The sequence below is a fragment of the Falco biarmicus genome, chromosome 9 (genome assembly GCF_023638135.1).
Source record: "Falco biarmicus isolate bFalBia1 chromosome 9, bFalBia1.pri, whole genome shotgun sequence".
Classification (NCBI taxonomy): Eukaryota; Metazoa; Chordata; class Aves; order Falconiformes; family Falconidae; genus Falco; species Falco biarmicus.
The window spans coordinates 33,675,517-33,702,680 of NC_079296.1; the positions used below are offsets into that span (position 1 = coordinate 33,675,517).

At 44.8% G+C, this 27,164-nt stretch overlaps 1 protein-coding gene across 2 annotated transcripts; it reads left to right on the top strand.

Annotated features, from left to right (window-relative positions):
• Nucleotides 1-1,983: 1,983 nt before the first annotated feature.
• On the top strand, nt 1,984-21,790 carry LOC130155257 (putative neutral ceramidase C). Of its 2 annotated transcripts, none has more exons than XM_056352345.1 (20): nt 1,984-2,152; nt 3,227-3,312; nt 3,707-3,856; nt 4,431-4,607; nt 4,983-5,110; nt 5,756-5,833; nt 6,846-6,966; nt 8,374-8,499; nt 8,881-8,967; nt 10,397-10,501; nt 10,635-10,716; nt 11,224-11,339; nt 13,502-13,596; nt 14,263-14,302; nt 15,090-15,185; nt 16,058-16,153; nt 16,787-16,936; nt 17,704-17,763; nt 18,262-18,350; nt 21,114-21,790. In XM_056352345.1, the coding sequence occupies exons 1-20, from the start codon at nt 1,984-1,986 to the stop codon at nt 21,301-21,303; spliced, it is 2,241 nt and encodes a 746-aa protein (XP_056208320.1). In that variant the 3' UTR covers nt 21,304-21,790. The 2 variants fall into 2 exon arrangements, with proteins under 2 accessions (XP_056208320.1, XP_056208321.1); XM_056352346.1 differs by having other exon boundaries at nt 1,984-2,136; nt 3,253-3,312.
• The last annotated feature ends 5,374 nt before the right edge of the window (nt 21,791-27,164 follow it).

Sequence of the window (27,164 nt, forward strand, 5' to 3'; positions counted from 1 at the left end):
TACACTTAAAATATAATCCTGTGTTCAAATTCTTCTTCTAGTAGAGTTTGGAAACCCTGGGGACTGTTCTTCCATGAGGATTAGGAGTCATAGCCAGATGGGAAGCAGCAGCCATTGCTGGTTTTATAGATTGATTGCTTCTTATCTTGCGCGTGCTTGACTCACAGGGCTATAAAAGCAATAACTTTCAAGCTGAACTTTTCAGCTTGAAACAGGTCTCAAACTGGGAGACATTCCTCTAGACATAGGGACACGCGAGGGATCTTAGGTAAGTTTGCATGAGATTTCACTGGGATTTCATAGGACTGATGTTTGCTTCTTTTAGCATTACTTTTGCAGTTTAATCAGTTGGAAAAAGAAAAGTGTAATTGTGTATTGTGCAGATGTGTTCGTGGCTGGTGATGTGATACTGGTTATCGGAACAGGTTGCGGTGCTGTGCAGCTGGCCGCCACTGCCGCACTTGGAGAAAGAACGGGGAGGAAGGAAGCCTGTAATATTAGATTTGTTGTCACTAGAAAATTTGCTGGGTGAAATTCAGCAATGATCATGACTGCTGTAGCTTGCCATAGCAAAAGAAGCTAGTAAGTAAGGTCACCTATAGCAAATCTGGATGACGACTTGGCTCTCTGCTAACAATGTTTCTTGTTACAACCTTTCCAAGACCACGTTCATGTCAGCAATTATTTTCTGCAGGTTCATTGTTTCCAGGAATATCACCTCCCGGGCATATCCTGCAGGCATGAGCTTTACCAAGCTCCATGCCAGACCCACCATAAGACAGCTGTTACCTCCAGGAAAATTAGAGGCTTTTTCTCACTCTTCCTTTTCTAAATCACATGTCCATCCTACCCCATCTCCACCCCTGCGACAGCTGGGCCGCAGCAGGGCCAACACTGCAGCTGCAGCAGGCTGCCTGGGGCCGTGTCCAGGCGGGTCAGGGCCATCCCCGAGGATGGAGACTGCCCACTGCTCTGAACAAGGAACCAGTCCTTTGGGGTAGATATGTGGTTTGGTCACCGGCAGAGAAATGGGATCTGCAGTAGGTTTTATTTACTAACACATCTAAGGACACATGGAAATGTCCAAATCTATTTTAAAGGCTTATTTCTGCCTTATGCAGATGCTTACAGGAAGGGTAAAAGGCCTTTTGCTACAGGTGCCAGTTCCCACTGGGCAAGACTGAAGCCCTTGATGTGAATCTCAGGTGCCAGAGCAGGATGAATCAGAGGTCACCAAAGGTTGTATCGGAAGTGGAAATAGAATATTTTCCCATAGCTGTATTTTGAATAATTTTTCTTGTTAATCTTTAATCCAAAATAAACCTCTGTCCAAAGAGGAAGAACAGTATTTAAAAAGCAAACGCAAAGAGCTCCGCAAATGATGAAGAAAGCCAGCATCTATACAGAGTCTTATCTTGGAAAACTGTCACAACCATTTTTTCTAGTCAGGAGAGATTGGCACTTGGACATGCAATGGGGTGCACTTTCCTCTCACTGAGTTTCCGAAATTGACCTTCATTATGATGATGATATTGTTTTCTGACGTGCTTTGAAGCATGAGCAGCAGAAAAGCTGCAAGGTTCCAGGCTGCAGCATTTCTCTTAGCCACTCAGTGAACATAGGATCTGGTGGAAGATTGTGGGGTTTATTTAAAAGACTTTTTCAAAAAAGCAAGCAAAGTGTCCTGGGAAATGTAGGATCGGTATGTTCAGCCATTCACCCTGTCCTATCAGCCTCATGATGGGGAGTGATTGCTGCTCACAGGAGATGTATTTTTTCTGCTTTTAAGCAAATTGAAAAATAAATCTTCACTTCCCATCCTTATTGCTGCCACTGCCTGCTCTGACACTGGGACAGGGGCCACAAACCATCACCAGCTCTTTGGGGGTATGATGTGCTGCTCTGGGTGGGATGTGCCTGACACTGGGGCTGTCCCGTTTGCCTTCCCCACAGGCTCCTTTCTGCTTTCACAGTGCCCCCACCATGTGTGGGAAGAGGTCCAAGTGCTCCTTCTCCCGCCTGGAGGTGATCCTCATCGTTTGCCTGACGTTGATGATCGTTGTGACTGTGGTGCTCCTCACCCTCCACTTTCTCACCAAAGAGAGCAACGGCAAGTTGAGCTATTTCAGTCCTGCCATCACATCTTGCTTGAGTGTCTGTCCAGTGCAGTAATTTAAATTAAAGAGATACAGGTAGAAGGTCACTGGGCCACTGATGAGCTTTCATAATCTTCTCTGTATATGCTCGTCCCACCCAGCCATGGCACGGGGCTGTTACTGGCCTCTGCGGCAGGAGCACGGTGGCCAAAGCCAGCATGAGCATCTCTCAGGGCTCGGACGCACAGCCTTGGGGTGGGAGGTGAGGCTGGCTGCAGGGAACCAGACAATCTCCATTCCCTCTGTCTGCCATTTCTCTTCTTTCATTTTTAAAATCATTTTTCTTCATCTCTTCTTTCAGTTTTAAAAAACTTAATAGCATGCGGTAGCTTTTCTTCCATGAGTTTGCCCAAGCACTTTGTACATTCTGTACAGGGAATTCTGCACCTTCGTGGTGGCTGGGAGGAGACATGATCTCCTTCAGGAGTCCTTTTCCTCACTGCTTGCCTGGACGTCATGCCCAGAGCTGCTTTTCCCCTCTCTGAGCTTCGGCTGGCTCTGCTGTGATTTTTTTGAGACCAGGGCACCAGCACTGGACACAGGACATGTTGGAGGCACCAGGGTGATATATGGATGTGCCCTCTTCCTTCTCTAGTGCCTTTCCAGTAGATCTGACATGCCATCCCCTTCTTCTCACTGCTGCTGAGCTGAAGTTTTTGTGTGAAAACAGCTCTTACACCCTCAGCTCTGTTTCCTGCACAGTAGTGATGGGCTTGGAGAGCTTAACTGGCAAAGCTAGGCTGCTTCCCCTTGCTGTGAATCATGACACGTTTTACACAGTCTGGTGATCCCATCTTGTGAGCTTCCTCTGCAGTTCTTCATGCCTGGTTCACCCTTTACCTCCCCAAATGCCTTGACAGCCCCAGCACACTTTGGCCACACTGACAGCCCATCGGAAACCCAAGCAGACAGTACCAGCTGGATCCCCTTGTCCATAGGTCTGCTGAGTCCTCTGGGGATCTTGAGCAGGTTTCAGGCCTGCAATCTTTTTAAAAAGGCTGGGTTGCATCTTCCGTCCCCGATTCTGCTTGCTCATGTCTCCACTAATCTACTATTTATTCTTATTACAGAATCCAGTGAACCACCAGCAGCGAACCAATACTTACTGGGTGTAGGTCGAGCTGACTGCACGGGACCTGTGGCAGAAATTCCTCTGGCAAGTTGAGGGGACTGAACACGGGGTTGACAAAATGCTGATTTTCATCTTATCTGAGTATTTTTTGCAGGACTTCTGGTTTAGAGGCTCTGCCTTGCCAAATGGTTGTTGTCTTCAAATAGGTGAAATTTCTTTGAGGCTTTGAGCAACCTGACCTAGTAGAAGGTGTCCCTGCCCATGGCAGGGGGCTGGAACTAGTTCATCTTTAAGGTCCCTTCAAACCCAAACCATTCTGTGATTCTTACAATCACAGGGCAAGATAGTTGCAGCTGAGTGTTCATACATTGAATGAGTCCTCTGACCCTCTGGCAAATCTACTTAGAAAAATACATGCAAATGAATACATCACTCAATATTTTGGCCGTGTGGGCTTGATGGAGCTCTTCTCTTCCAGATGGGATATGCCAACCCAGACCAGGTGGGTGGCGGGCTACTCTCGCGCCTCTACAGCCGAGCCTTCATCGTGGCAGACCTTGATGACTCCAGGAGAGTCGTGTTTGTTAGCGCTGACATAGGAATGGTGTCTCAGAGACTGAGGCTGGAGGTACATGGCTGGAATTGGATGGTTGGCACAATCTGGGTTGTTGCTGGTATTAGCATTAAGGTTGTGGTCATGACTAAATAATACTGAGCATCCCAGAACATTGGCTGTTTGCTTTGAGACTTCCTTACAGCACAATCTTGGAGAGACATTGTTTCTGTCCTGAAGAAGAACTTTTGATTCCTCAGCAAATGAGGCTGGACTTTGACAATGTTTTTCTTAGAGGAAAAACTATCACAAATACTTGCAGGTCCTGAATACATTATCATGGTGACTGTGCAGTGCTGGGTCTCCAGCACCACAGAGGAGAGAGGGAGATGCCAGAGAGCTGGGGAGTCCTTGGGTGATCTGGGCTTCACTGCAAGTTGGCCGTAGAGGTCTGCACTTATCAGATTTTACTATTTTAAGGCTGTTGCCAAGTCAACAGCTATAATCTGTCGTGACACCATTATGGGGGTATAAGGCAGAAAGAGAAGACTGAGGAGAAAGATGAATGGCTGGGGTTTTGGTGAGGGCTGATACAAGCCTCCATAGCCTTTGGGTGTGAAAAAGGGCTTTTAGGGCCACCTCCTCTTAGGTGCTGAAGGAACTGAAGAGTAAGTACGGCGAGCTGTACCGACAGGACAACGTCATCCTCAGTGGCACCCACACACACTCGGGTCCTGGTGGCTACTTCCAGTACACACTCTTCAGGATCACTAGCAAAGGGCTAATCAGACCATCCCTCAACGCGATCGTGAATGGCATCGTAAAGGTCAGTGGCATACAGCCTGTTGACATGAAAGCCCATAAACGCAGGACATTTGTAACTAATGGAGATATTGCTGTGATGTTCGTGGTAGCACCTCCAAATGTCACAGTCTATAAACACACTTGGAGGTGGGTTTATGCTTACCAGTGAAATCAGATTAAAAAAAAAGTAGCCTTGAAGTCATTCTTTAGAAAGAGGCAGATGTGGGTGGTTTCAAAGTATTATCATAATTTTCTATGATTTTAGACCACTTAAGAAAAAAGCCCCCAAATTCCCAAGAAGGGCTGGGGACAGGCAGGGAGGAAAAGAGTTTTTCTAGATAATCTCACGTACACCTTACATGCATGGACTGATATTCCCTGTCCTCCTGCTTTTCAGAGCATTGATATAGCGCATCAGAACATGAAGAGAGGAAAGCTTTTTGTAAACAGAGGCACTGTAGAAAACAGCCAGATCAACCGAAGCCCTTTCTCCTATCTTGAGAATCCAGCATCCGAACGAAGGAGGTAAAAGCTCCTTGAGCAGGAGAGAAACAGAGCCCTGAAGAGGATCCTTCAGTTGGGACCATGGCCTAGCCTTCTTGCAGCTGGTGTTTCTAGTCATTCATGGGAGGGTTGAAACCCAGGAGCTAAGACGATGGCAGAATGACACTGTTGCCATCCTGGGTGATTGGATGTGTGCATCCCCAAAAACTAGTTGCAAGAGTAGGCTTCAAAGCTGTGGTTGCCCACTCCAAGCATGCGAGGCATTGTCAAGGATGTGACCTTATACTTTGTGTAAAACAAAACAAAACAAAACCTCAAAAAAAAAAAGAAAAGAAAAAGAAAAAAAGAAAGTCTTTAGTAGAAGTTGGCATTTGAGTCAGGTGACATTGAAGTGCCATCGTTGGTGCATGAATTTGTGCTTGCAGAGAGCTCTTCTCACCATCCCCTGGAGAAGTAGCGCCTGAGGTCAGCAACAACCATAACTCTTCCCTTACCTTCACAGCCACTTCCAGATACTTCTTTAAGGTCTCACTGTGCTCTGGTAATATCTGTAACAACCTCTTCATTTCCTTGCTCAACCTAGTGGAGATTTAGTGTGTCTGAGAAATGCAGAGCGTGACTACAGCTCTGGCACTAATAGCATTTCCCGGCTTTGTTTTCATCCAGGTATTCATCTGACACAGATAAAGAAATGGTGTTGCTGAAGATGGTAGACGAGGGTGGACAGGACATAGGCCTTATCAGGTACTGACCACTGAAGTAACATGTTTTTCTCGAAATCCTCATAAACCACAGTTCCGTAGCAGTTCTCTTTCTGCACAAGCTGTCCTTCCCAACGCTGCTCCTGGCCCACCAGGCGCTGCTCCCAGCTAGTCACCAGAGGGGCTCTGAGGGAAGAGCCAGTGAGAGTCCATGAGTGCATAAGCCAGGTCAGTGCCCCTCATCTGCTCTGGGAGATGTAGTAGTACCTGGCCCACCTACAGCTGGGCACATCTCCTGCCATGGCCCAAAGGCATCTGGGAAAGATGGCCATAGCTGGTCTTCCATTGTAGGGGCACAGAAGAGTCCCCTCTGGGGCTCTCTCCATGCCCCCAAAACAGATCCCAGCTCCAGCATCCCTAGGACCCTTTGAGTTCCTCTTCTCTTGGTTATTTCCTTTAACACCCCCTGTTCTGTGGGAAGTGTGCCATTCCTACAGGCAGCATTTATGATGCCCGTCCCATCAACTGATCTGTGGGGCAGGGTTCAGCCACGTGAAGTTCAGAACTCAAGGCCAGGGAAATGAAGTGACGTGCAGTAACAAAGCCATACTTGCGTTTTCCTCATTTAGAAGTCCAAGCGAGAGTCTGACTCTGTTAAGAGGAAGAGAAGGATTTTCCTTTTTGTAAGAATGAAAGTGTTCCCTTTTTGACATTATTGACTCCTCCTTGTTTCTTTGAAGCAAGAAAATAAAAATCCCTCCAAAATATAATTCTTTGGACTCAGAAAAAGCTCTCGGTGGCCCTGATAATTATGGTGCCAAATTCTTATGGCCTCAAGACCTGGACCGTCACAGCCACGAGCCCTCCTGGTCAGGAAGGGAGAAGATGGGAATAACTCTGCCCTTGTTAATACATCCCTAGGTACCAACAGTCTCCATTTATATTCTCCCAAAGAAAATTCCCATAAGTCAATTGCAAATACGTAGATTGAACAAATCAGTTGCCAATATGTAGAATGAATGATGCATTTCCTATGTCTTCTGACTCCTCTTCAGCTGGTTTGCCGTGCACCCGGTCAGCATGAACAACACAAACCATCTTGTGAACAGTGACAACGTGGGCTATGCTTCTTACTTGTTTGAACAGGAGAAGAACAAGGGGATGCTTCCCGGAGAGGTGGGAGTGGTTTCAAATTACTGAAAATGATGGGAGGAAAGTGTTGCAACAGGGAGGGGATGACTGGTGCTTTCTATGGGCCAAAGCAGGTTTTTTCAAACAGTGAAATAGGACAATAGAGTAAACACAGAAAGAGGAAAAAGATGAACATTTTGATTTATTTACTTTCTTCCTCTAAAGAAGAGAAATTGCAAGGTGTATTCTTGACTTTCCAAACTAGTAATAAGTGGTATTTATTTAGACTTTAGGAATCAATCAAATATATTTTGATTCAACTATTGGAAATGCCTAGAAAGGCATGTGTGGGATACTCAATCCAAAGGGATCAATATAGTGCATCTGTGGTGTGACATGAAGTCTGTGGTCAGCTCCAGTTCCTTCTTATGGCTTCCAGCCAGCTCTGCCTGTTCTGCTTGTGAGAGAGCCAGTTCATTTATCCAGAAGTTTTGCCATCCACAGAGGGCAAACACAGCTCCTTTAAAAACCATTAGTTCCCCAGAAATGTAAATATGGTCATGAACCCATCTCACAGATGCTTTGAGTCATGAGTTGATTAAGAGGGTGTCCTGTGTGTATCTCCAGCATGTACCTTGAAGCAGTTGCCCAATTCCTATTTAATACTCTGGGCAGAGGAACACCTGTAGTTCATACCAAAGATGGAAACTAAAGGAAGTCTGCCTAATTCCTGCTCTAGTGCATAGCTATGGGTGCAAGCTGGTGCAAGGTGACATGCATGCAAGGGTACAAAGTGTTTGCAGGATTCAGTATTTAGCTGTATGTTTTGCTGGGCACGTTGTGTCTAGCAGTCTTACAAGAAAATGGCTCACTGATCAAAATATCCGGTGTTGACGCATCCCAGCTCTAAAAGAGGGGAAAAAAATGAGAGTGTCTGTGCGAGCTGAATTCAGCTGACGTTGAGTGTGTAACCAGTCAAGTACTGCTTGATGTTAACTCCTGCAGTCAAACCCAATAGCTCTAACCCTGTAAATCAGTCATGGTGAAAGCGTGGCAGGAAAAAAATCCTGTGCAAGGTACTACCATGACCCACTAACATCAGATCAGTAACATGAGGAACTGGGGATGTGGGGGGAAGAACTGCTGCTGAGATGGAAGAGGTAGATGAAGAAATGCTGTCTGGATACCAAAGCAGGTATGCAGTGTGGAGGTCCCCCTGAAATGGCAGTTGAAACATGTGCACCCCATTCTCCCTTGCTCTTCCTGTCCCTAAGCCCTGGGACACTCCTAAATCCCCGTTCCGGTCATCTCGGTCATTTCAGAAATGTTTACCAGCATCACACGTGTATCAGCTAGCTGTAAAGCCAGCCGTGACCGCAGGGAAAGCTGCAGGTGATGTTTGCAATCACTGCAAGGCACTAAAATCCATCTGACCGCACCTGGTTTTGGCAGGGCTCTTTTGTGGCTGCCTTCGCATCCTCCAACTTGGGAGATGTGTCGCCCAACACTAAAGGCCCGTTCTGCGTAAACACAGGGGAGTCGTGCAACAACCCACAGAGCACCTGTCCCGTGGGGGGGGTAAGTAACTCGTACCTGATCTACATTAACTGCCGAGGAGGAGAAAACTCGGGGTGGAGCAGCAAATACAGAGCCATGTGCTGGACCATTGTGCATGAAGAGGACATTAAACAAAAATCACCTCTTTTTGGATATTCTGGAGAGCTCTTTCAGGCACTTACTGTGTCTTGTCCTCATACACACTTTCCAGTCATTCAGCTCAAACTTGCATCTACCTTGCTGCAAAGGTTAGTGCAGTAACCTGGTGCCCAAATTTGAGATGGCTGGCAAGAAGCAATTAGTTCTCACAGTATGACAACAGCTTGGGAACTCATCCACTTTGCAGTGCCACACATTCTCCATATTAAGTGATCAGTAGCATTTAAACAAATTTCTTAACAGGCAACGATGTGCATGGCCATGGGTCCCGGTAAAGACATGTTTGACAGTACGAGAATTATAGGACAGAATATCTACTTGAAAGCAAGGGTAAGTGATACTTTGTTTTACAACTGTGCATGAATGCTGTTATTACAGGAGTGCATGTTTGTTTAAGGAACTTTCTTGCACTACTTTTTGTGAATGTAGATTTAAATTACTCAAAAGTCCGTATCTATACACTTAAGGAAAAGTTTCCCGATTTTTCAGAAGGCATGCACTTTTATTTAGGTACGTCATTGTAGGTGTCACAATTTGAAATGTTGGTTTGGGCTTTTAATATCAATATTCCTTATTGGTATATAATGTGGATATTGCCCCTTATGATCTTCCCCTCCCTCCCAAGCATGCATCTCAGAGGTGTCATAATGGGAAAAACCGCTGGTGTTGAAGACTCCCAGAAGAGCTCAGAGACACCACCACATACCACTTGTTGGCCAGCTTTGGCACCACTCTGCCAAACTAACCCAAATGTGAGTTAAAATGTGCCAGCTTAAACATCCACGAAAGATACTTATCTTGCCCTGCTTGACTTTGCATTTACAGTGTCTTCCACCCGACTGGGTTCCCTTATGTTGCCTGTGTCCTTGGGCTCAAAAGTCACCTGAATTTACTGGTTCCCCTTCTGCGGGTTCGTGTAATGTGAGAGTGGTCAGTAAGAGGGACAGCACCTCGTAGGAGCTGGAAGGGGCCCAGCAGAGGAGTAGGAGCAGAAGGCTTGATGGTGGCGGTTTCCCTTTAATTGCCATTTCAGATGCTTGCCCTCAAGTCACTCGAGGCTGATCGTGACTTGCAAGTGAAAGGTTGTCCCAGTCGGCGTGGCCCGGCATGTGTATCAAATGGCAAGGGAAAACATCGCTGTCAATTTTACCACTGCAGACTCTTGGCCTTCGAAGGCTGTCCCCTCTATTCTTTCCTGCAGTTACAGGATTGTTACTAAATCTGTGTAACTTCTGGCAACACTTTCTACGAACCGAGTTGAGGCATGTGTGCCAGAAAATCATTCACTGAAGAGCTGAACGGCTTATCCATCAGCTGTATAGTAAATGCATGGTAATGTCCATGTGTTTTGAACCAATGAATGCAATGAAGTGAACCTTTCTCATAGAAAATATTTCTCCAGGTTGGCCTAAGATGTGAGAAATGCCAGAAGGTTGTAACTAGGAAGAAGAAGTTGCCATCTTCATGGAATAGGTGCCCATTTCAGCTGTAAAAAAAAGGCGTGCACAAAACTGACCACAGAGCATCCTCCCCGTGTTACTTGAGCCAGGGGGAGCCTGCAGGACTTGGGGCATGCAGGATGTGGGGGCCAGGTGATAGAAACAAAGGAGTTTGGGAAATACACTCTTGCTTTAACGCCTGGAAGAGGCCACTGGAAAGGGTCAACAGAATGAAGAAATAATTCATATAGTTGAATCTCAGAAAAGTTACGTTCCTGATTTCTTCTTCCTCAAGAATTTCCACCTTTTGTGTCCCCTAGGATCTGTATGAAAAAGCTTCCCAAGAGGTCACAGGACCCCTCAGCTCAGCCCACCAGTGGGTGAACATGAGTGATGTCTCGGTGGAGCTCAATGCTACACACATGGTAAGAGCAGTCGCTCCCAGGACACAGGCATAAGGAAGGAAGAAATGTTGTATTCTCACAGCAGGACATGGCATGCTGAGGGGAACCGGTTTTAAAATATTTCTTTTTCATTCTTTTCTCCCTTCTGATTCAGGTTAAAACATGTAAACCAGCCTTAGGACACAGCTTTGCTGCGGGGACTATTGATGGAGTGGGGGCTTTCAACTTCACACAAGGTAATTTAGGGAGCAGATGTCAGTACAGCTTCGTACAAATGGGGAGGACATGGGGCATCTCCCAAATAAATTCAAACCACCAGGGTCATTTAAGAACATCAACAGCTGGTTGAACCACAGTCTTGAAAGGGATATTTTTAAGGAAGGTGTGATCTTACAGCCACAGCCCGCTTGCAAGTTTGTCTGCATTCATTGGAAAGCTTCTGGAGAAGGATACAATCATGCTCTGAAGGAAGGAGAGCGCTGGGTGGGCAGTGGGGAGAAGAAAAAGCTGGCTTTGGGGCAATCTTTTTAATTTGTTCTCATTAACCTGAAGGCTGCCAAGATGAAGCTCAGCTGGGCTAAAGCTTGGCTTTTCAAACCACCCCAGAAAAGGGACATAGTCAGAATCCACTGAGAAATTATCCTACCCCACTCAAGCAGGGAGCGGGTAATAAGTGAGTTTTCGGTCCACTAGCTGCTGGAGCAGCTGAAGGAACAGCATCTAAAAGATCTTTCCCTCTCAAGGCTCAGTAGAAGGGAATCCATTTTGGGATGAAATCCGGGACCAGCTGCTGGGGGAGCCATCCAATGAAACGAAAGCCTGCCACAAACCCAAGCCGATCCTCTTCAGCACCGGAGAGGTAAGGATACACCAGTGCGTGGCCTGGGAAGCACAGAGGTTGCTGATCTGGGCTAGGTTTTGGTAGGGTGCTACAGATGATGTCTGTGCCAGCCCATATGGGGAAGAACAAGGAGGGAGAGCAAGCTGCATGGGCTTTGAAGACATGAATATAGAAAGCAAGAATGAGTGTTGCCATTAGTTTGCATCAGAATGAGAGAGATGGAAGTTTTCCTCTTGCAGAGCATCTTTTCCATACATCCCAGGAGGAGGGACCAGACCTGCTGCTCTCATTAGGGTCAAAAAGCCCAACTGAAGATCCACCCTGGCCTAATTCTCTGTCTGTGGAACAGTCCTGAGCAGGATGCACAGGAAAAATACGCAAGGTCAGGGAAAGCCAACAGCATGTGGAGCTCAGCGTTGCCCCCCAGCAGTCTCTGGTTTCAGGACTTCGTCTGCCGGTGCTCATATCTGGGTGGATTTTTCTTCCATCCTACCATTGGCTTCCTCTTTAATCCATGAGAAGACCTTTCTTTTTTGTCATGTGACAGACTGGTCCATGCAAAATTAAGTAGCTTGTCACGGTGCCTTGTGGAAACTCTGGGGACTGTATCAACTTACCCACCCTCTCGGTGTCATCTTCAAAGGTTTCTACCAGGCTTTGACTTCCTCTGGAAATGTTCTGTTGACTTCTCTGATTTTCTGTCATGTTTATGCAAGTGTCTGATAGTTCTGAGAGCTATAACATCGATGCCAGACTTACTCATCCATGGGTAGAATCGTACCAGGCTCTGGCTGGAGGTACCCTGGGGAGGGATTCTCCAGCACAACCCCAATCCCAGCAGGACCAACACTGCAGCTACTGCACATTGCTCAGGGCCCTGTCCAGAAGAGGCAGGGTATTCAGCAAGGAATGAGATGCCCCATTGCTTGAGTCTCCATCCCAGGGATGCCCCACTTACACAAGGAAGGGCTATTTCTTAGGGTTGGCCTCTGCAGAGCTGTTGCCCTGTGGGTCCCAGCCCATCTCCATGCTTGGGGCTGCTCTGTTCTAGGCAGGACTTGGTGATAGTTCTTGCTGAACTTTGCCAAAATTGTACTTAAAACTTTAAAAAAATTTGATGGCCCATTTTCCACCTGCTGTTTCCTTGGCATTAAAGCAAATGCACTGTAGTGGAGTGGGATTGTGTCCAAGATCCTTTAGAGCACTTAGATGATGCCATCTGGATGAGGCGATTCATTGTTATTCCTTTCATCAGCCTCTTGAAGAACTTTCCTTGTGTTGCTTTGTGTTCAATCAGCTCCTCACGTCATCTCCCATAAAAAGAGGTCCCAGCACGGAGCCTCCTCCCACCCCACCTCCTCAGTCCAGGGTGGTACTACTAAGAGTAAATGACACTTTGTTCTTATGACTTTAACACATTTTGAGTATCCTTTTATGGATGCTTTGGCAGGCCTCTTGCTTCTGATGTGCTTCACAAGGTATTGTCATTCATGTTTTGCCCTCAGTAAATTGCTTTTCAAAAATCTTTTTGGCTTGCTGAAGCATTTCATTCCCTGGAGCCATGCCACCCTTGAATTCTTGTTGTTCTTAATTTCCTTTTAACAGGCTTCTTCATTTTTATCTAGCTATTTAGGACAAAATGCTGCTGTGGCGTTTGTTCTCGCTGCTGCCAAATGGTGCGGAGTCTGAGTATGGTGTGGTCCCTGCTAGGGAGCAGTTTGAATTCAGGGCTAGGCTGAGGGTCCCTCTGGGTGAAATTCTGCTTCACAACAGACTGTGCATTTGCTCAGCTAAGGAAGAGGTAACTCATTTCCCACCACCACCAGGCTCTCTGATTTCACTCATTCACTTTTGCTTTCCTGGTTGGATGATCACCCTTATTGATCCTAACACTATCCTTTTCCCAAGCAGGTGAGGAATTTCTAGGTGCTGCCCTGACCTTATTTACACACTTTGGTTTAAGCTGCCCCTCTGGCAACACTCTTTTTTTGCCTTACCCATAGTATTTACATGTGCCTTATCTGTCTGTTAGAGTCAGACAACTTGCTGTACATGTGGAGGTAGAATGCCTACAAAGTAAATTTATTTGCCTAATTTATGACTGTAGGAAGGAAAACACTTCAGCTGTCTTTTTTTTGCTGCTATCCTACGATAGTCATATCTACTTTTTTTCACCTCAGATGACTCGGCCTCACCCATGGCACCCAGACATTGTGGATGTTCAGATTGTTGCCATTGGATCACTGGCAATCATTGCTGTTCCTGGAGAATTCACGTATGTATTTCTTTGGTCTGGCTCTATGTAACGCAGCTGGCAGCGTGTCATTCAAACTATCTGTGATACTTCTGCATGCAAGTGGAAAGGGGGCGTAAGCTCAAAATTGTGCCAAGTATATGAGAGCTGTGCAGGCACTGCACATATATGTCCACTGCGTGTACTTACTCGTGTACTGTCTCCTCTGATTATCTGGGGTTTCCCGTTTTCTTCTCTGTTTCATAAACTAGCCATGGGAATGAATGGTATGCAAACAAGCTTCCTAAATAATTTTAACTGTTCATTACAAAATGCAGTTTCAATGAAATGAAAGGAAGTTGTTAACTTTGATTTTTTTTTCATGTCACAAACACTGTAATGATGAAGTGCACCGACTGTTGATAATACATGGTGAAAATCTTAATAGGATAATGATTTATTTCTAGCACCTTATCTTCTACCCCACCCTGTCCTGAGGTGCCTCCAGCCTCACCCTGGCTGTGATGATGTATGTGAAAAGTTTTGAGGTGTTTTGGTTGAGCTCATCGAAGAGAAGCCTTAAGGGATGCTGAACAGCTCTGCAAGTACTGTGTGTATTTCTGGTGGTGTGCTGCATGTCCAGCCAGTGATTCCTGCTTTAGCCCTCTGCATTTCTGGAGACTGACGTTGTTCCCTTAATGCCCCTAGGACCATGTCTGGACGCAGGCTACGGGAAGCTGTTAAAAGAGTAAGTTGCTGAGGAAGAGGTTTCTCCAGAGCACAGCATATCTGGAACTTCATATTTCTTGATCCTTCTGTTTTTTCCCTTGTATCCCCCAAGCTTGGGTAATGGGTCTCGTGTCATAGATGTTTCCTCCTCACAGTTGCTTCAGACACATTTTGCATGTGCTTATTGACATGCAGGGTAAATTAATATCCTCCCCAAAAGAAGCAAACCGATCGAGTTTCAATCTATTAAGCTAACAAAAGCTAATTCAGCTGGGATCCAGGCATAACTGATGCTAGCAGGAGTTTTGTCTCTGGGATGCAGGGGTTTAGCTCCTTAATCCTCACTGGGATTTTGCAATACAAGAACAATTGTTAAAAATGGCAAATGTATTTTTCTTGTTTCCCTGATTGATATGTCCTGCCTGCAGCTTCAGACCGTCTTAATCTCAAATGCTGTCTCCACAACTCACTGAGCCTGTCTCACATAGTTATATCACCAGTTTTTCTAGGAGTATAGAGACATCAGCTTCAAAAAACCCCCTAAATTTACTGAATTTATTGGAATATGAGGTAATTTCTCCTCTTTTTCTTTGGGAAGTGAATATGAGACATTAATAAAGGCAAATTGCACTTTTAGGGTTGCATTCCTGATCATCCGGCCCCCTTCCCAACATGACTTTGTGATAAAGAAAAACCATGAACAAACAAACAAAAACCAAACCCAAACCAATAACAATTACAACAACAACAATATAATTGTGCATTAAGCAGCTGTTAGAAGATAAGTGATTTATTTCCTTTCTTAGGAATTTGATTCTCATGGTGGACCAAGAATGGATGTCGTAATTGCAGGTCTGTGCAATGTCTACACCCATTACATTACCACCTATGAAGAATACCAGGTAAATGGTAAAACTGTAGATTGAACATGTTTAATTGAATTCAGTTTTTGTCCATATGGGATGATAATTCATGTGAAATTATGTATGTTTAGAGTACTTATTATTTGCCACAAAGATCAGAAGAATCTGTGGCAGAAGGAGACGACCTTGTTTATTCTGGTCTAGACAACAGGGTCCAAGGGCCAATGTGGTTTCCTGACCATAGCTAGAGAGTACATATGGATGCTTTAATGTGGAAATTGTCAGATGTAGGGAAGACATCTATCTGAAGGGAGAGGCTGTGAATTCAGATCTGTTTTAGTAATCTCCTGATGACTTGGATGAATTAGAATTTACCTTCATAAGGTGGCAAAATTGCCAGAAGAAAGATTTGGAACTGCAGGGTTGTAAGGTGAACATGAAGTGCCATGTTGCTGTGGGAAAGACCACAATACGGCTTGCAGGACCCTGTTTTAAGGTTCCCCAGAGGGCCTGGTAGATGCTGTGCTTTGAGATGTGGACCACTGGATGGACTCCCTGGTTTTAGAAACCCTAAACTTGGAGGGAAAGTTGGAAGAACTGGGGTTGTCCAACCCAAAAAGTTGGAGAGGAGACAACCTATACCATAAGCCTTTAAAAGAGTAAAAGAGCTGTGATAATTAGAAGAGTGACAACCGGTCCTCCCTGTTTGTGGTGGATTGGAGAATGAACAGTAACCTGAAATTCCAGCAGAAATACTTAGGCAGGTTGCTGGTCTCTCTCCCTAGCAATAAGGGAGTAAACAAATCCCTGCACGTATTATGTTAATCTTGTCTTGGCACAGTAAGATGAGCTGTATAAACTGCTCAAAAGAGTCCTTCAAACCCTCCTTTTCCAAATTTGTCCTTTGCTAGGTTCAACGATATGAGGCTGCATCGACTATTTATGGACCACACACCCTTGCTGCTTATATTCAGCTGTACAGAGGACTTGCAAAGGCTATTGCTACGGTACTCAAAATTTTCTATATACCACATGCAGATATTTCAGTCCTGTAAATGGTGATGGTTATATTTGTTCCTCAATGAGGTTGCATGATTGCTACCCTCTCTTTTCTTATAAGAAACACCTTTGAGAAATTCTCATGTGATATGAAAATAATTCCTGTAATGGGGGTCTCATACCACTTGAGAAATTCTGGGTTTTCTTTGTTCAAAGTTTAGAAAATAGGTACCTCCAACCTTTCAGCACAGCTTGAAGTTGCTACTTTTCTACCCAGAGGAAAAAAAAATCTGCTGCATTTCTGCTGTACATGGCAATGTTCATTACCTTTGTATCTCCGGGCAATGTAAATGTGCAGGACCAGTGGGAGGGCTCTGCCTCCTGAAGTTATGGGATATTCTGGCAGGTGGATTTGAAGGACCTCAGCAACAGGGCAGCAGGTGTCCTGCAGGGATTGCTCCTGCATACAGAGTACAGATGAATTGCCTGTTGTTTGTTTTTATGCTTAATTTATTGCCCTTCTTTTTAAAAATCTATCTAAGCAATGGACTTAGACAAAGAGTCAAGGCATTGATATGATTCATCAGGCAGATACTGGTCTTCTATACGTATGTATAACGAGCACCTCTTCCCTCTCCCAGAATACAGTTCAGGATTTGCCACATGGTCCAGAGCCCCCATTTTTCAATATAGATAATGTGACCTTGGTGCCTCCTCTCATGGTCGATCGCGTGCCAGTGAATAAGACATTTGGGGATGTGCTACAAGAAGTGATACAACAGTATCGAGCGGTGAGAGTTTCAAGGATTTGCTAAAACCTGTTTAGGAAATAATCTTTAACTTCTTATCCCTTATCTGAAAAAAATCTATGTTTTCTAAATGATTGTGGTGCTCTCAGACCAAAAAGGTCTCGTTGCTTTTATTGGGCTTGGTTGAAAAGACAGAGACAGAGCATTTTCATGCCAATGTAATTGCACTGAATGGGATTAAAATGGGTGAATGAAGGGGAAAATAAAAGCTCTTTGTTCAACATGAAGATTTCCCCTTCTGCTTGAATATAAAATAACATTTGATGATTAAATAGGCAAATATTGTACAGCAATTTCTTTACAAGCAGAAATCAGGTCACCTTTGATGCCTCTGGTATGTAAATGAAATAAAAGTGTCAGAAAGGGTTCTATTTTCATTGCTTAAAATTTAGATAAGGTGTTCAGTTTTACTGTCTCCAGCAGTAAGGTAGGAAGAAGGCAGGGAGGCATTCTTAAATATCTCACCTACTTCACTCCATCTTTCACACAGAAATCTTACATCCTATGGTGGAATTCACCCAGCAAGCAGGACAAGTGGAATGGCAAGGCACAATACACCAGTGCACAGTATAAATTGCCCATTGCTATTGCAACAAGTGAAATTATAAAGAATTTAAACCAAAAGAAAACAAAACCCCCCACAAAAATCCAACGAAACCACTGGAAAACTTGTATGGTAGCTTCAAAGAATGTTCTTAGTGTGCAATATGCTGCTCGGTCTTTAATATAAATCTCAATTTTCCCCACAGACAGAAGTTGCTGAAGTAACTTTTGTAGGCGCAAACCCCAGGAACAGTGCAGAGAACGCGGTAAATATGGTGCAATGACACTGGAATTGGGGATGTTCAGGATCAGTGAATATTTAGTTACTGTCTCTCCCTGATACATGGAACCCACGCCATGTGTTAGGCCACGCATTTTTTTCTCAGCCAGTATCCAGTGCCATCCAGTTGTAGCAAGCATGGTCTCTAGTCTCCATCCTATCAGCCCGGTGCATTATTTTAATAAAACAAAGAAAATTAGAGAAGTACTTAATTCGTCTCATCACTCATCTTGCATAGGCATTGATAGCAAATACCTCACCTGTCCATTCTCTTTTTAATGATCAATTTATTTACTTGTTCTTTGCATCATTTATTAGCTTAAATTTGTGCTTTGGCAATGAAAAGAAAGCATTTTTCCCAGTAATTACCACCTTTGCCAGTAAAGCACACAGAAGCAGAGGCCATTCTCCAGTTTAAAGTGAGACAGATTAGTAGGGATGCCTGTACCTTCAGCATCTGGCTAACTCTGTTATTTTATTCCAGACGAAACACAACTTCCTGACGGTAGAGAGATACACTAATACTTCAGACAGCTGGCACGTAGTACAGAATGATGCCTCCTGGGACACCAGGTGGGTGCTCTGACCAGATTTCAGTGTTCCACAGATTCCATAGAGTAATTAGAGTTTAACATGAAGGGTTTTATTTCAAAGCTCCCAAATGTAGGTTGGTCTTGTCCCTGCAGATTATGCTCTCTGGGGACAGATTGGTCCATATTTAGGTGGCTGACTTGTCAAGACCACAACGTTTGGTCTTCCCCTTGGGTCTAGCTTCTGCAATGAAGGCTTGTAAGTTTGGGAAAGGTAGAAGGAAGAGCAAGGTTCATGGTCCAACTTGTTCATAGACCACATCCATCCAGCCGCCATACTGTGCTGATAAATAGGGTACCAAACAGAAAATATGAGAGGTTCACCAGAGCAGGGTTTTCGTAGGGTCACCTTTGCTGTGATTCATAAAGTAAAAACAGTCACCTGCCTGCACTCATAGCTCTGCATTTCTTAGCACTTACCCTCTGTTTACCTTGTTGCTCTCAGTGATGTCACCTTTTCCTGTCAAGTTCCCTACTTGAGTATGGGAAATGATGGCATTTTATCACCCATATATGTAGCCCTGCCTTCTACCCTCCTCTTCCAAAAACCCAACAGATTTCCCAAAATCTTGGCCAGGAACACTGAAAATGTTTAATAACATGTCACTCAAGAATATGAAAAACATAAAAGTGCAAAACTTCAAGAATGTGCTGCCATAATGCTGGAGAGATGGGAATCTAGGCATCCTATTTCCCTTATTGAGAAAGGTCAGACTTCAGATCTCTGGATGATGCTTAAATACTTCTGCTGATAAGGGAGAGGAGCTGTTTGGCCTTCTCCTGCCTAAAGGGGTGTCCAGAAGGCAAAGGCAGACAGTAATGCCTCCCTTCCTGGTGCCCCAGGCAAGTCCCAAACAGCGCAAGAAATGGGAAACGGTTCTGTTAAGATGAAAACAAGTCACTTTTTACAATGTCAGTGTGTTACATGTCAGTAATTAATGCGATGGGGACAAGAAGCATCAAACTTTCTTACTAGATATTAGCAAAGTCAGATGCTGTTTAGTGCAGGAAAAGCTAGCGTTTAATGCCATTTAATGTGATGACATTGCAATAGGAGAGTAGCACAAGTGAACACATTATGTGTTAGCTTAGAGTTGCAAAGTGTTAAATAGCTTATAACTGAATTTGTAAAATGCATATTTTTAGGAATCAAAATATATGAAGGTTTACTCAAAGGGGGTGCAGCTTTCAGGGAAGGGGATAGATGTTATCTGCGCTTTGTCCTGCACTCACCGTTGCAGGAGGGACAAACAGTGCAGACTTGCCCTTTTGCTGGGTGCTGTCTTGGTGTTTGCAGTAGAGAAGTGTTTGGCCCCACCTGCATTTGCCGTGGGGGAAGTAATTGCTTTCCTGGGACTGTTTAGGAGGAGGGGCTGAGTTACAGGCAGGAATTTGCCTGGCCCTGCCTTTAGCAAACAGCCAACAGAGATAAGTCATGGTTAAATCCCCATGAGCTCATCTGGGAGAAGCCTCTTCCCTGGAGGGATATGAGCTATGTTCCAGTTCTGGAGTCCCAGACTTGGTGGTCCTGGTTCACTGAGCCTGGAGGGCAGGATGGGGAGGAGGCTGGATGGTGGGATAGATCTATCACAGCAGCATTTTTAGGTCACAGCGTTACAGCCAGGCTCAGGCTGCAGGTCTCTGTTTCAACCCAGCTCCCACCAGGACCAATGTTGCAGCTATAGCAGGTTGCTTGGGGCCATGTGCATGTGAGTCGAGGTGGTCCCCAAGGATGGAGATCCCCCACCACTTTAGCCTTGTGCTGTCACCTCACTGTCATCTCCAAAGACAACATTGTCTTTGTCCCAAGACAGGCCAGTGCAATCCACAGCTAAGACCTTGGACAAGAGCAACCAGGTGGAAACATGGGCCCTGTGACAGCCTGTGGCCCCTGTGTACCAAACCAAATTTCCCCCACCATTCACTGCTTTTCACCGGTCATGTCTGTAAATATTTGTTTCAGTCTTTTCAGTAAGACTGGTATGGGAAAACTTTTTATTACCATTGCTGATGAATCAACATATTTTGTTCATCTGCTTCTGATCTGCCCTGAAATGGGGGTGCTGCCTCAGTAGGACTCGACAACTCTCATGTCTGGCATGGATACAATTAGGGGGATATTCAGAAGTGCCTCTCACTGGCAGTAGCAAAAGAAGAGCAGGTTAATCTTCTTCACCTGCCCAAGAAGTTCTCCACCGTGGCCAGCTGAAAAATCCCTCACCCCTAGGTGTTTAGAGTTTTGAGGTTGAGCAGAAGCGGTTTTACACAAGGAGTCTGCAAAAGGCAACGAGAGTCTGTTATGAAAATGGGTGCCAGAAGCCCTGAGCTTGATTGTGATAGATTTTGCTTGTGACCTTCAATAAATACTCATCCTCTTGGTCAGCATTCCTCCTGCACAGGGAAGACTTAGGCTGATGAATATTTCTCACAGAGGTCATGTTGTATGAGGTTATGATATGGAGTTGGGAATGTAAGAACATGAGGGTAGAAATATTCTTTATCTGCAAAAAGGACCACTGACTTGTTTTTCCACGTTTCCAGATGTTTTTCAGCCCTGCCAGGTTTTGGAATGGTTTTTTTTGTTGCTGCTCTGATAACTTAAATATATGAGGAAAGGTTAAAAGAAGGTCTTAAAATACGCTTTACTGGAGTGCCTTTGTCTCATTCTACTTAGTGACTCTTGGGATATTAAAACAAATGAAAAGTGGATTTTCTTACTGACTGCAGTTTTTGGTTTGCCTGCTAGGTTTTACTGGACCAAAGGATTTCTTGGTCGGAGCACCGTGTCTATTGAATGGCACATCCCTCTTGGCACAGAGCCAGGCATCTACAGGATACGGTACTTTGGGCACTACAGGAAAAAACTGTCTCAAAGTCATAGTGTCTCTATTCCATTTGAAGGCACATCTTCAGCATTTGAAATCACAGCTCTGTAGGTGATCTCATTCCTTGAAGGGATTGTTTCCTTTGAGCTGTAGATTTAATATCTGTGATGTTCACAATGCATGCCTGGGAGGTTTTTTGTGGCATACGTGACTCTATACATCATTGCTGTCCCTCAAGCGCTGCTGGTCGTCCTTTGCCGTGCAAAGCTCAACTTCCTGCAAAGTTTTGACTTTTACCTGCAGTTCAGTCTCACCAGCCCAATGTATTCTCATTTAGGCAGTTCCCATCCTGTCCAGATCTCGTTGCAGTTGATTCTTATTGTAGTAAAAGATGTAACTGTTTTTCTTTAGTCATTAAACAAGTGCTTATTGATTGTGAATAGGCTCCCTCTGAGAGAATCAGTGCATATTGGGAGCTAATCCAGACCATAAATCAGTCCATAAATTTGAGCCCAGTCCATAAAACTTGAAAGAGCTGGTGAATTCACAAGGCATCAGAAGAGAAGACTCCTCAATAGTGCTTGAAGTGCAAAGCTGACCTCTTACCATGGTAAAGGGATAAATAATATAGATACTCCTCTGAAAGTTCTGAATATTATTTCATTTTATCATTCAGGTTTAGGGTGTTTAGGGGATTCATGCTTTGAATTAAAAGACACCATGGACTATGGGTGGCGGTGGGACAACAGTGTCATTTGAAGTGAATTGCACATAGTTCTCCATAAATCAGTGGTCTTGGTTCACAGGTGCCTGATGAGAGTGGCTGTGTAGGGTCCTACCTCAGAGGATAAGGAAAGGAAGGTCAGTCACTCACACAATGAAATATTGAAACAATTAGCAGGTTTTTTCCTGCTAGATTGCATTGCTCTTCTTCACAAATGTCTCTTTTGAACTGACCCAGTGTGCCAGGTGGGCTCAGTGCTGCCTACCACCTGTAAGTTTGTGTCATTTCAAGGGGGTGCTGGGCAAGTTTTTGGAAGAGAAGCCCTCTGAAAGCTCTCAGGTAATTACAAGTGACCCAGCTGGGTTGAAGACCGCCAGGTCCCTGTAATGACTACATATGTTTGCTCTGATTGTATGAACTGAAGACATCATGCATCTGTGGCATGGTCCAGACGCAGGATGCTGGATGAGAAAGACTTTGGGGCTGACTGTACACTCTTCTTGTCCTTGTGTTAAGCTCCTGACCAGCACTCCTAACACAACAAAGGGCAGCAGATGGCAATTTGTCCTCTAAATATCACTTTGGAACACATCAAAAAGATCAAAAATAAAGATGCTTACATGTGCCAGATGTTGTTTCAATAGGAGGGTGTCATGGGAGGGCACTGGGGTTACACTAGGGGCCATATGCAGGATGGGGGTTTTGGGAGGGACCTGTTAGTGAGGGAGAACCTGCAGCTGCTGGCAAAAGGTGACTGATGTCCAGCCAGAGCAGGGTTGGAATTTATTGCAGTAAGTTTGTATTTCAGGAATTGTAGATGGAAATCAGTAAGAACTGAACTTACGAATTGAAGCCATGGGTGAGGCAGCTCTGAGCAGACCTCAGCCTGCTTCATTTTAGCATCAGGAAGGACACAAGGTAAGCAGGCTCTGGCTGGATGAAGGGCTGCCCAGAGCCAATGGCCAAAGCCTGAATCACCTACAGATACATCCCCAGAAAAGCTTGTGGTGCCCCTCCAATCCATGTGAAAGATCAATGGAAGGTTTCATCAAAGCACAGAATGAAGACACCATTGAATGGGCAGGACCGTCTCAGAACCTGTTGGCTGAAAGGGTTTCAACACAGAAAGGTCCCCAGGAAGGTAGAGATCTTCTCCTGGGGGTTTCAGGAGCTGGCTGGACAAAGCTATGACCACCTTGACCCAGCGCTGGTGGCAAATCACTTCTGAGGTGCCTCCCACCAGTGCTGCAATGGGGTGCTGTAAACAGGAATGGCTCTGCAGTCCCCAAGTCTCTTCTGGCCTCTGTGAGTGGTTGATCTGGGGGCCATAGGGAGAAGAAAATGTGCCTTTCAGATCTGGATTTAGGATTCATGTAGTATCTTACAGCTAAACAGTTGTAAATGTTTAATAAGCTCCAACAATGTGTAAGGAATTTGTATGCAATCTCTTTAATTCTTCAGAGAATCATCAATCAGATAATTTTGCCACTCTTTAAAAACAGTCAGAGAGAATGAATTATTCATTTGAAATCAGCTGCAATCAGTCTCAGAGATCCCCATCTGGAGGAGCTCAAAGCAATCGCAATATTGAGTCAGTAAAGAGAGCGCTTTGGAAGAACGACATTGGGAATCAAATCACTGAAGATGCTTTTAATGTCGTTTCCTAATAACTCACCCAGCCAGCCCGTCCACCTTGCTCTCGTCAGCAAAATCGCTGTGATGCCACAGTGGCATCTGTGGGATACGGGCAGCAGCAGAGGATGCTCCTCCAGCATCCCACTGTGCCGTGGGACAGGCTAGGTCAGTGCAGCAATGCTCAAGTTGCCAAATGATCCAGAAATTTTTTTGCAAAGTTTTTTCCACTTTGCTCATGTTTTCATGCAAGACCGTGCATAGTGAAACACATCACAGCCCTTTAAAACAGAGACAGGTCATCTTTATGAACACAGCAGCTGCTTTCATGTCTGAAAATGGTGCTGTCTAATGAATCCCAGTGTAATAATCACTGTCTCTCTACTTGCCGTTTTTCTTACACTGTGTAAACTAGAATAAATTGCAGGGAATGCTCCTGTTTTTCTTAAATAAATACATTAGGGAAAGAATTTTTTTCTCAGGCAACACCAAGATGTTTCATCTGATTATTTTTAGTAGTGCTCATATTGAACATGTTTATGCAAGCAAAATTGAACTGCACAGTTAAAATGCTTATGGATAAAATTTATCCTCTAAAATGTGAGTATCTGACCCCAAAAGAGTTTTTAGGAAGCTGGTGTTTCTCATGGGAGAAGAGGTATTGAGAGCCAGAATCAGGTTATCTGGAGAGTCCCAGCAGTGCCCCAGAGCAGGTCTCCTTGTGAAACACCTCATAGCAGGCTTATTTATTTTTTTGTCACCAGTGGGCACAAGCTTCTTGAAGTTTTGGGGGAGTTTTTTGGGAACTTTGCATGATTTTTTGCATCTAGAAAATCCAGCAGTTCGAAGCACCACAGTGTGAGAAAGGCTATTGAGAGAAGTCCTTCGTTTTATTTGTTCTTTAATAGCATTGGGATGTCATCTACAGTTGGCTTACGGTGACAAACAGCCCTTGCCTCCTACCTGCAGTTTCAGGGTGCTGTGCTTGAATCCAGCAGCCACTAGGTGCCAGTGCCGTTTTACATGAGAACAAGATCACTGCTGAACAGAGCCAAAGCCTAGAAAAAATTTTCAGGAATTTGGGCAACTTGCCAAGTTGTTAAATATAGCCTTACTCATCACAGTTGCTCTTCCCTCTCTCGGGCTGCCCTCCTTCAGTGTATAGCTATTTGTGTCTTGCATACGTGCTCAAAAGGCAAGCAAAACACCACTTTTTTTTTTTTTTTTTTTTTTTTTTTTTTTTTTTTTTTTTTTTTTTTTTTTTTATGTGGGACACAGACTAGTATGAACTTGAGAAATTTGCTTGTGTCCACAGGCTGAGCTGCCTTGCAGAGCTCCTTTGCAAAACTCGACTTTGCTGCAGCTTTCCTCCTGCACAACATCTTATCCCTCCCAAATTTACTTTTTGAAGCTGCAGAAGAGATGCTAAATTAAGATCTGACCTAAGGTGCTGTGGGGAAAGGGAAAAATCCCTCTGCTGCCTCTGGGCTTTGATGAAGGCTTTTAGGATCTGTCTGATTGTGGTTATCTGGTGCTGTTTACATGCATCCCACAGAGGTTATTTATGTGCAACTTATCTACAGGTCCACCAGCAGCTATCTGCCTTTTAACGTCTTCACAACTGGGGCTGCATATGCATGAGGTTGGTCTGGGGACCAAGGAACATCACTCTTCCAGTGTTTCCCTTAACCAGCGCCAAATCTGTACATGCACAGTTCCCATCCCCTGCAGCAGCTGGAGCCAGGCCAGGACAAGTCTCTGGGCATGGAGAGGAGTTCAGGGTGGAAGGGCATCTCCAGGGAGAGAGCGGCCCATCCCAAGCACCCCTGAAGGAGAGGGGTTGGTGGGTAAGGGCTAACTAAGTCCCGTACCAGCACTTAACAAAGGGCAGCTGAGAACGGCAACCTCAGCTGAGGCCGAAGTTTTTTGGGGAAACAATAGTTTCCAGCCCTTGAAAGAAAGAAGCATCCCATGAGAGTATCATGAGCAGCACCCAGGGTGAGGCTGACCCCCAGTCAGCTAGTGAACAACAGTGATTTGTGGTCCCTGATGGGAAAGTCACCCTTCGTTCTCCTCCCCCACCCCCCAAAAAAGGGAAATCCAGGTAGGTATGTGATGGGGAAATGAGATGGTCTGTGGGAGATTTAGCTGGACTAGTGGGAAAAGGGAGCCATGCAATCTCAAAGATAAAGCAATTCCCCTTGGAAGTCACTGAAGAGCTTGTGCCATGGACTTCTAGAGGGGGTTTCAGTGTGACATGGGAGAGTTTCCAGGTGGGATGTGTCAGGTGCATCCAGCTCCAAAGGCAGAGCTGTGTAATCCTCAGTCACGTTTTATTCTTGCTTTGCACCTCAAATGTGATGCCCTGGGCTATAGAGACTTCCAGAAAAGGGCTGGCTGGAAGAAGGGAGAATAAAAATGCAGGTTTCTTCCCTGCAAGCAGCCAAATGTGTGGCCATCTGCTGATTTTTCTGGGCCATTGATCTTCTCATCACTTACAGCTCAAACGTGTCTTAGACTTTTTTGTGGAGGATGGATATGGGTTTTGGCTTTGTCTTGCTATCCCCTGGGAACTCACGTCTTTACAGATGGGAAATAACTTTTTAAGTTGGGTTGTGGGTTTGAGATTTCTTGAAAAATCATTCTTGCACTACAAAAATCAATCAGCCAGCTGCTGCTGAGTGAAGAGAGAATCTCAGTTCTCTGAGAGGGGAAACATTAAACACAAAAGCAAATTCTGCCATTGCCCTGATTTCAAAGAAAATGAAAGCAGGACATGAGGAAAAGCTAATGAGGTAAAATAATAGAGCTGGCAGAGCTGCTGTTTTTACTAAAGCCCAGAATACAGCTGACCTCTTTGTGAGTCTGTAAGAACAATGTCAAGCTATTTTGGCAAAATGTCTTCTGGGTTGGTAGGGAGCCCTTTGGTTGCGTGCTGTGTGCTATCAGTAGTATGGTACTAGATCTTCCTCCCATTGCTTGGGCCCAGGATCTCTCTAGAAAGGTGCAAAACCAGAAACCCTTGTACTGAGTACGGAAGCAGGCATTGCTATTGATCAGTCATTTAACTATGATGGTCTTTCAAGTAGCAGGCCCTCATCTTCTTAAAATGAGCAGGGCTGTAGCCAATTTACTTATTGGTGACCAGGCAACAGGCTCTTCCCAAGGTGGGACCAATCCCTCACAGCCCCGATCATTTATAACCCCATGTAACCCTTCTTTTTGTATGTTGCTGCCTTGCTATCAATATCACTCCTGAGGCATCTCTATTGGGATCGGGTAAGGAGCAAAGGTATTACCATTATAATAGGTCTGTAGCATGGACAGATAGATATTGGCTAAAGAGGTTGTGGGGGAAAAAAAAAAAAAAAAAAAAAGTCCTTGATTTTTTACTTAAAAGTGCAGAAGTATAACACTGCTGATTTTCTGCTGTGTGTGCACGCCAAGTGGCTCCAAAGCGCATGTTGAAAACACTCTCAGCATTGCCAAGCAGCTTGTGACCTTGCCTGTCTGACCTTAAATCGATCCCTGCAGAGCAAAGTATGCTCTTATTTACTATGTACAGGATGACCCTTTCAGATGACACTTGCGGTATAAGAAGACTGAGGCATGAATG

Excerpts from the sequence above, each read along its gene's own strand:
- LOC130155257 (XM_056352345.1), top strand. The coding sequence starts at position 1,984 with ATGTGTGGGAAGAGGTCCAAGTGCTCCTTCTCCCGCCTGGAGGTGATC. Across the intron at positions 11,340-13,501 it reads TCCTCTTCAGCACCGGAGAG|ATGACTCGGCCTCACCCATG; the intron begins GTAAGGATACAC and ends TTTTCACCTCAG. Across the intron at positions 16,937-17,703 it reads TGATACAACAGTATCGAGCG|ACAGAAGTTGCTGAAGTAAC; the intron begins GTGAGAGTTTCA and ends TTTTCCCCACAG.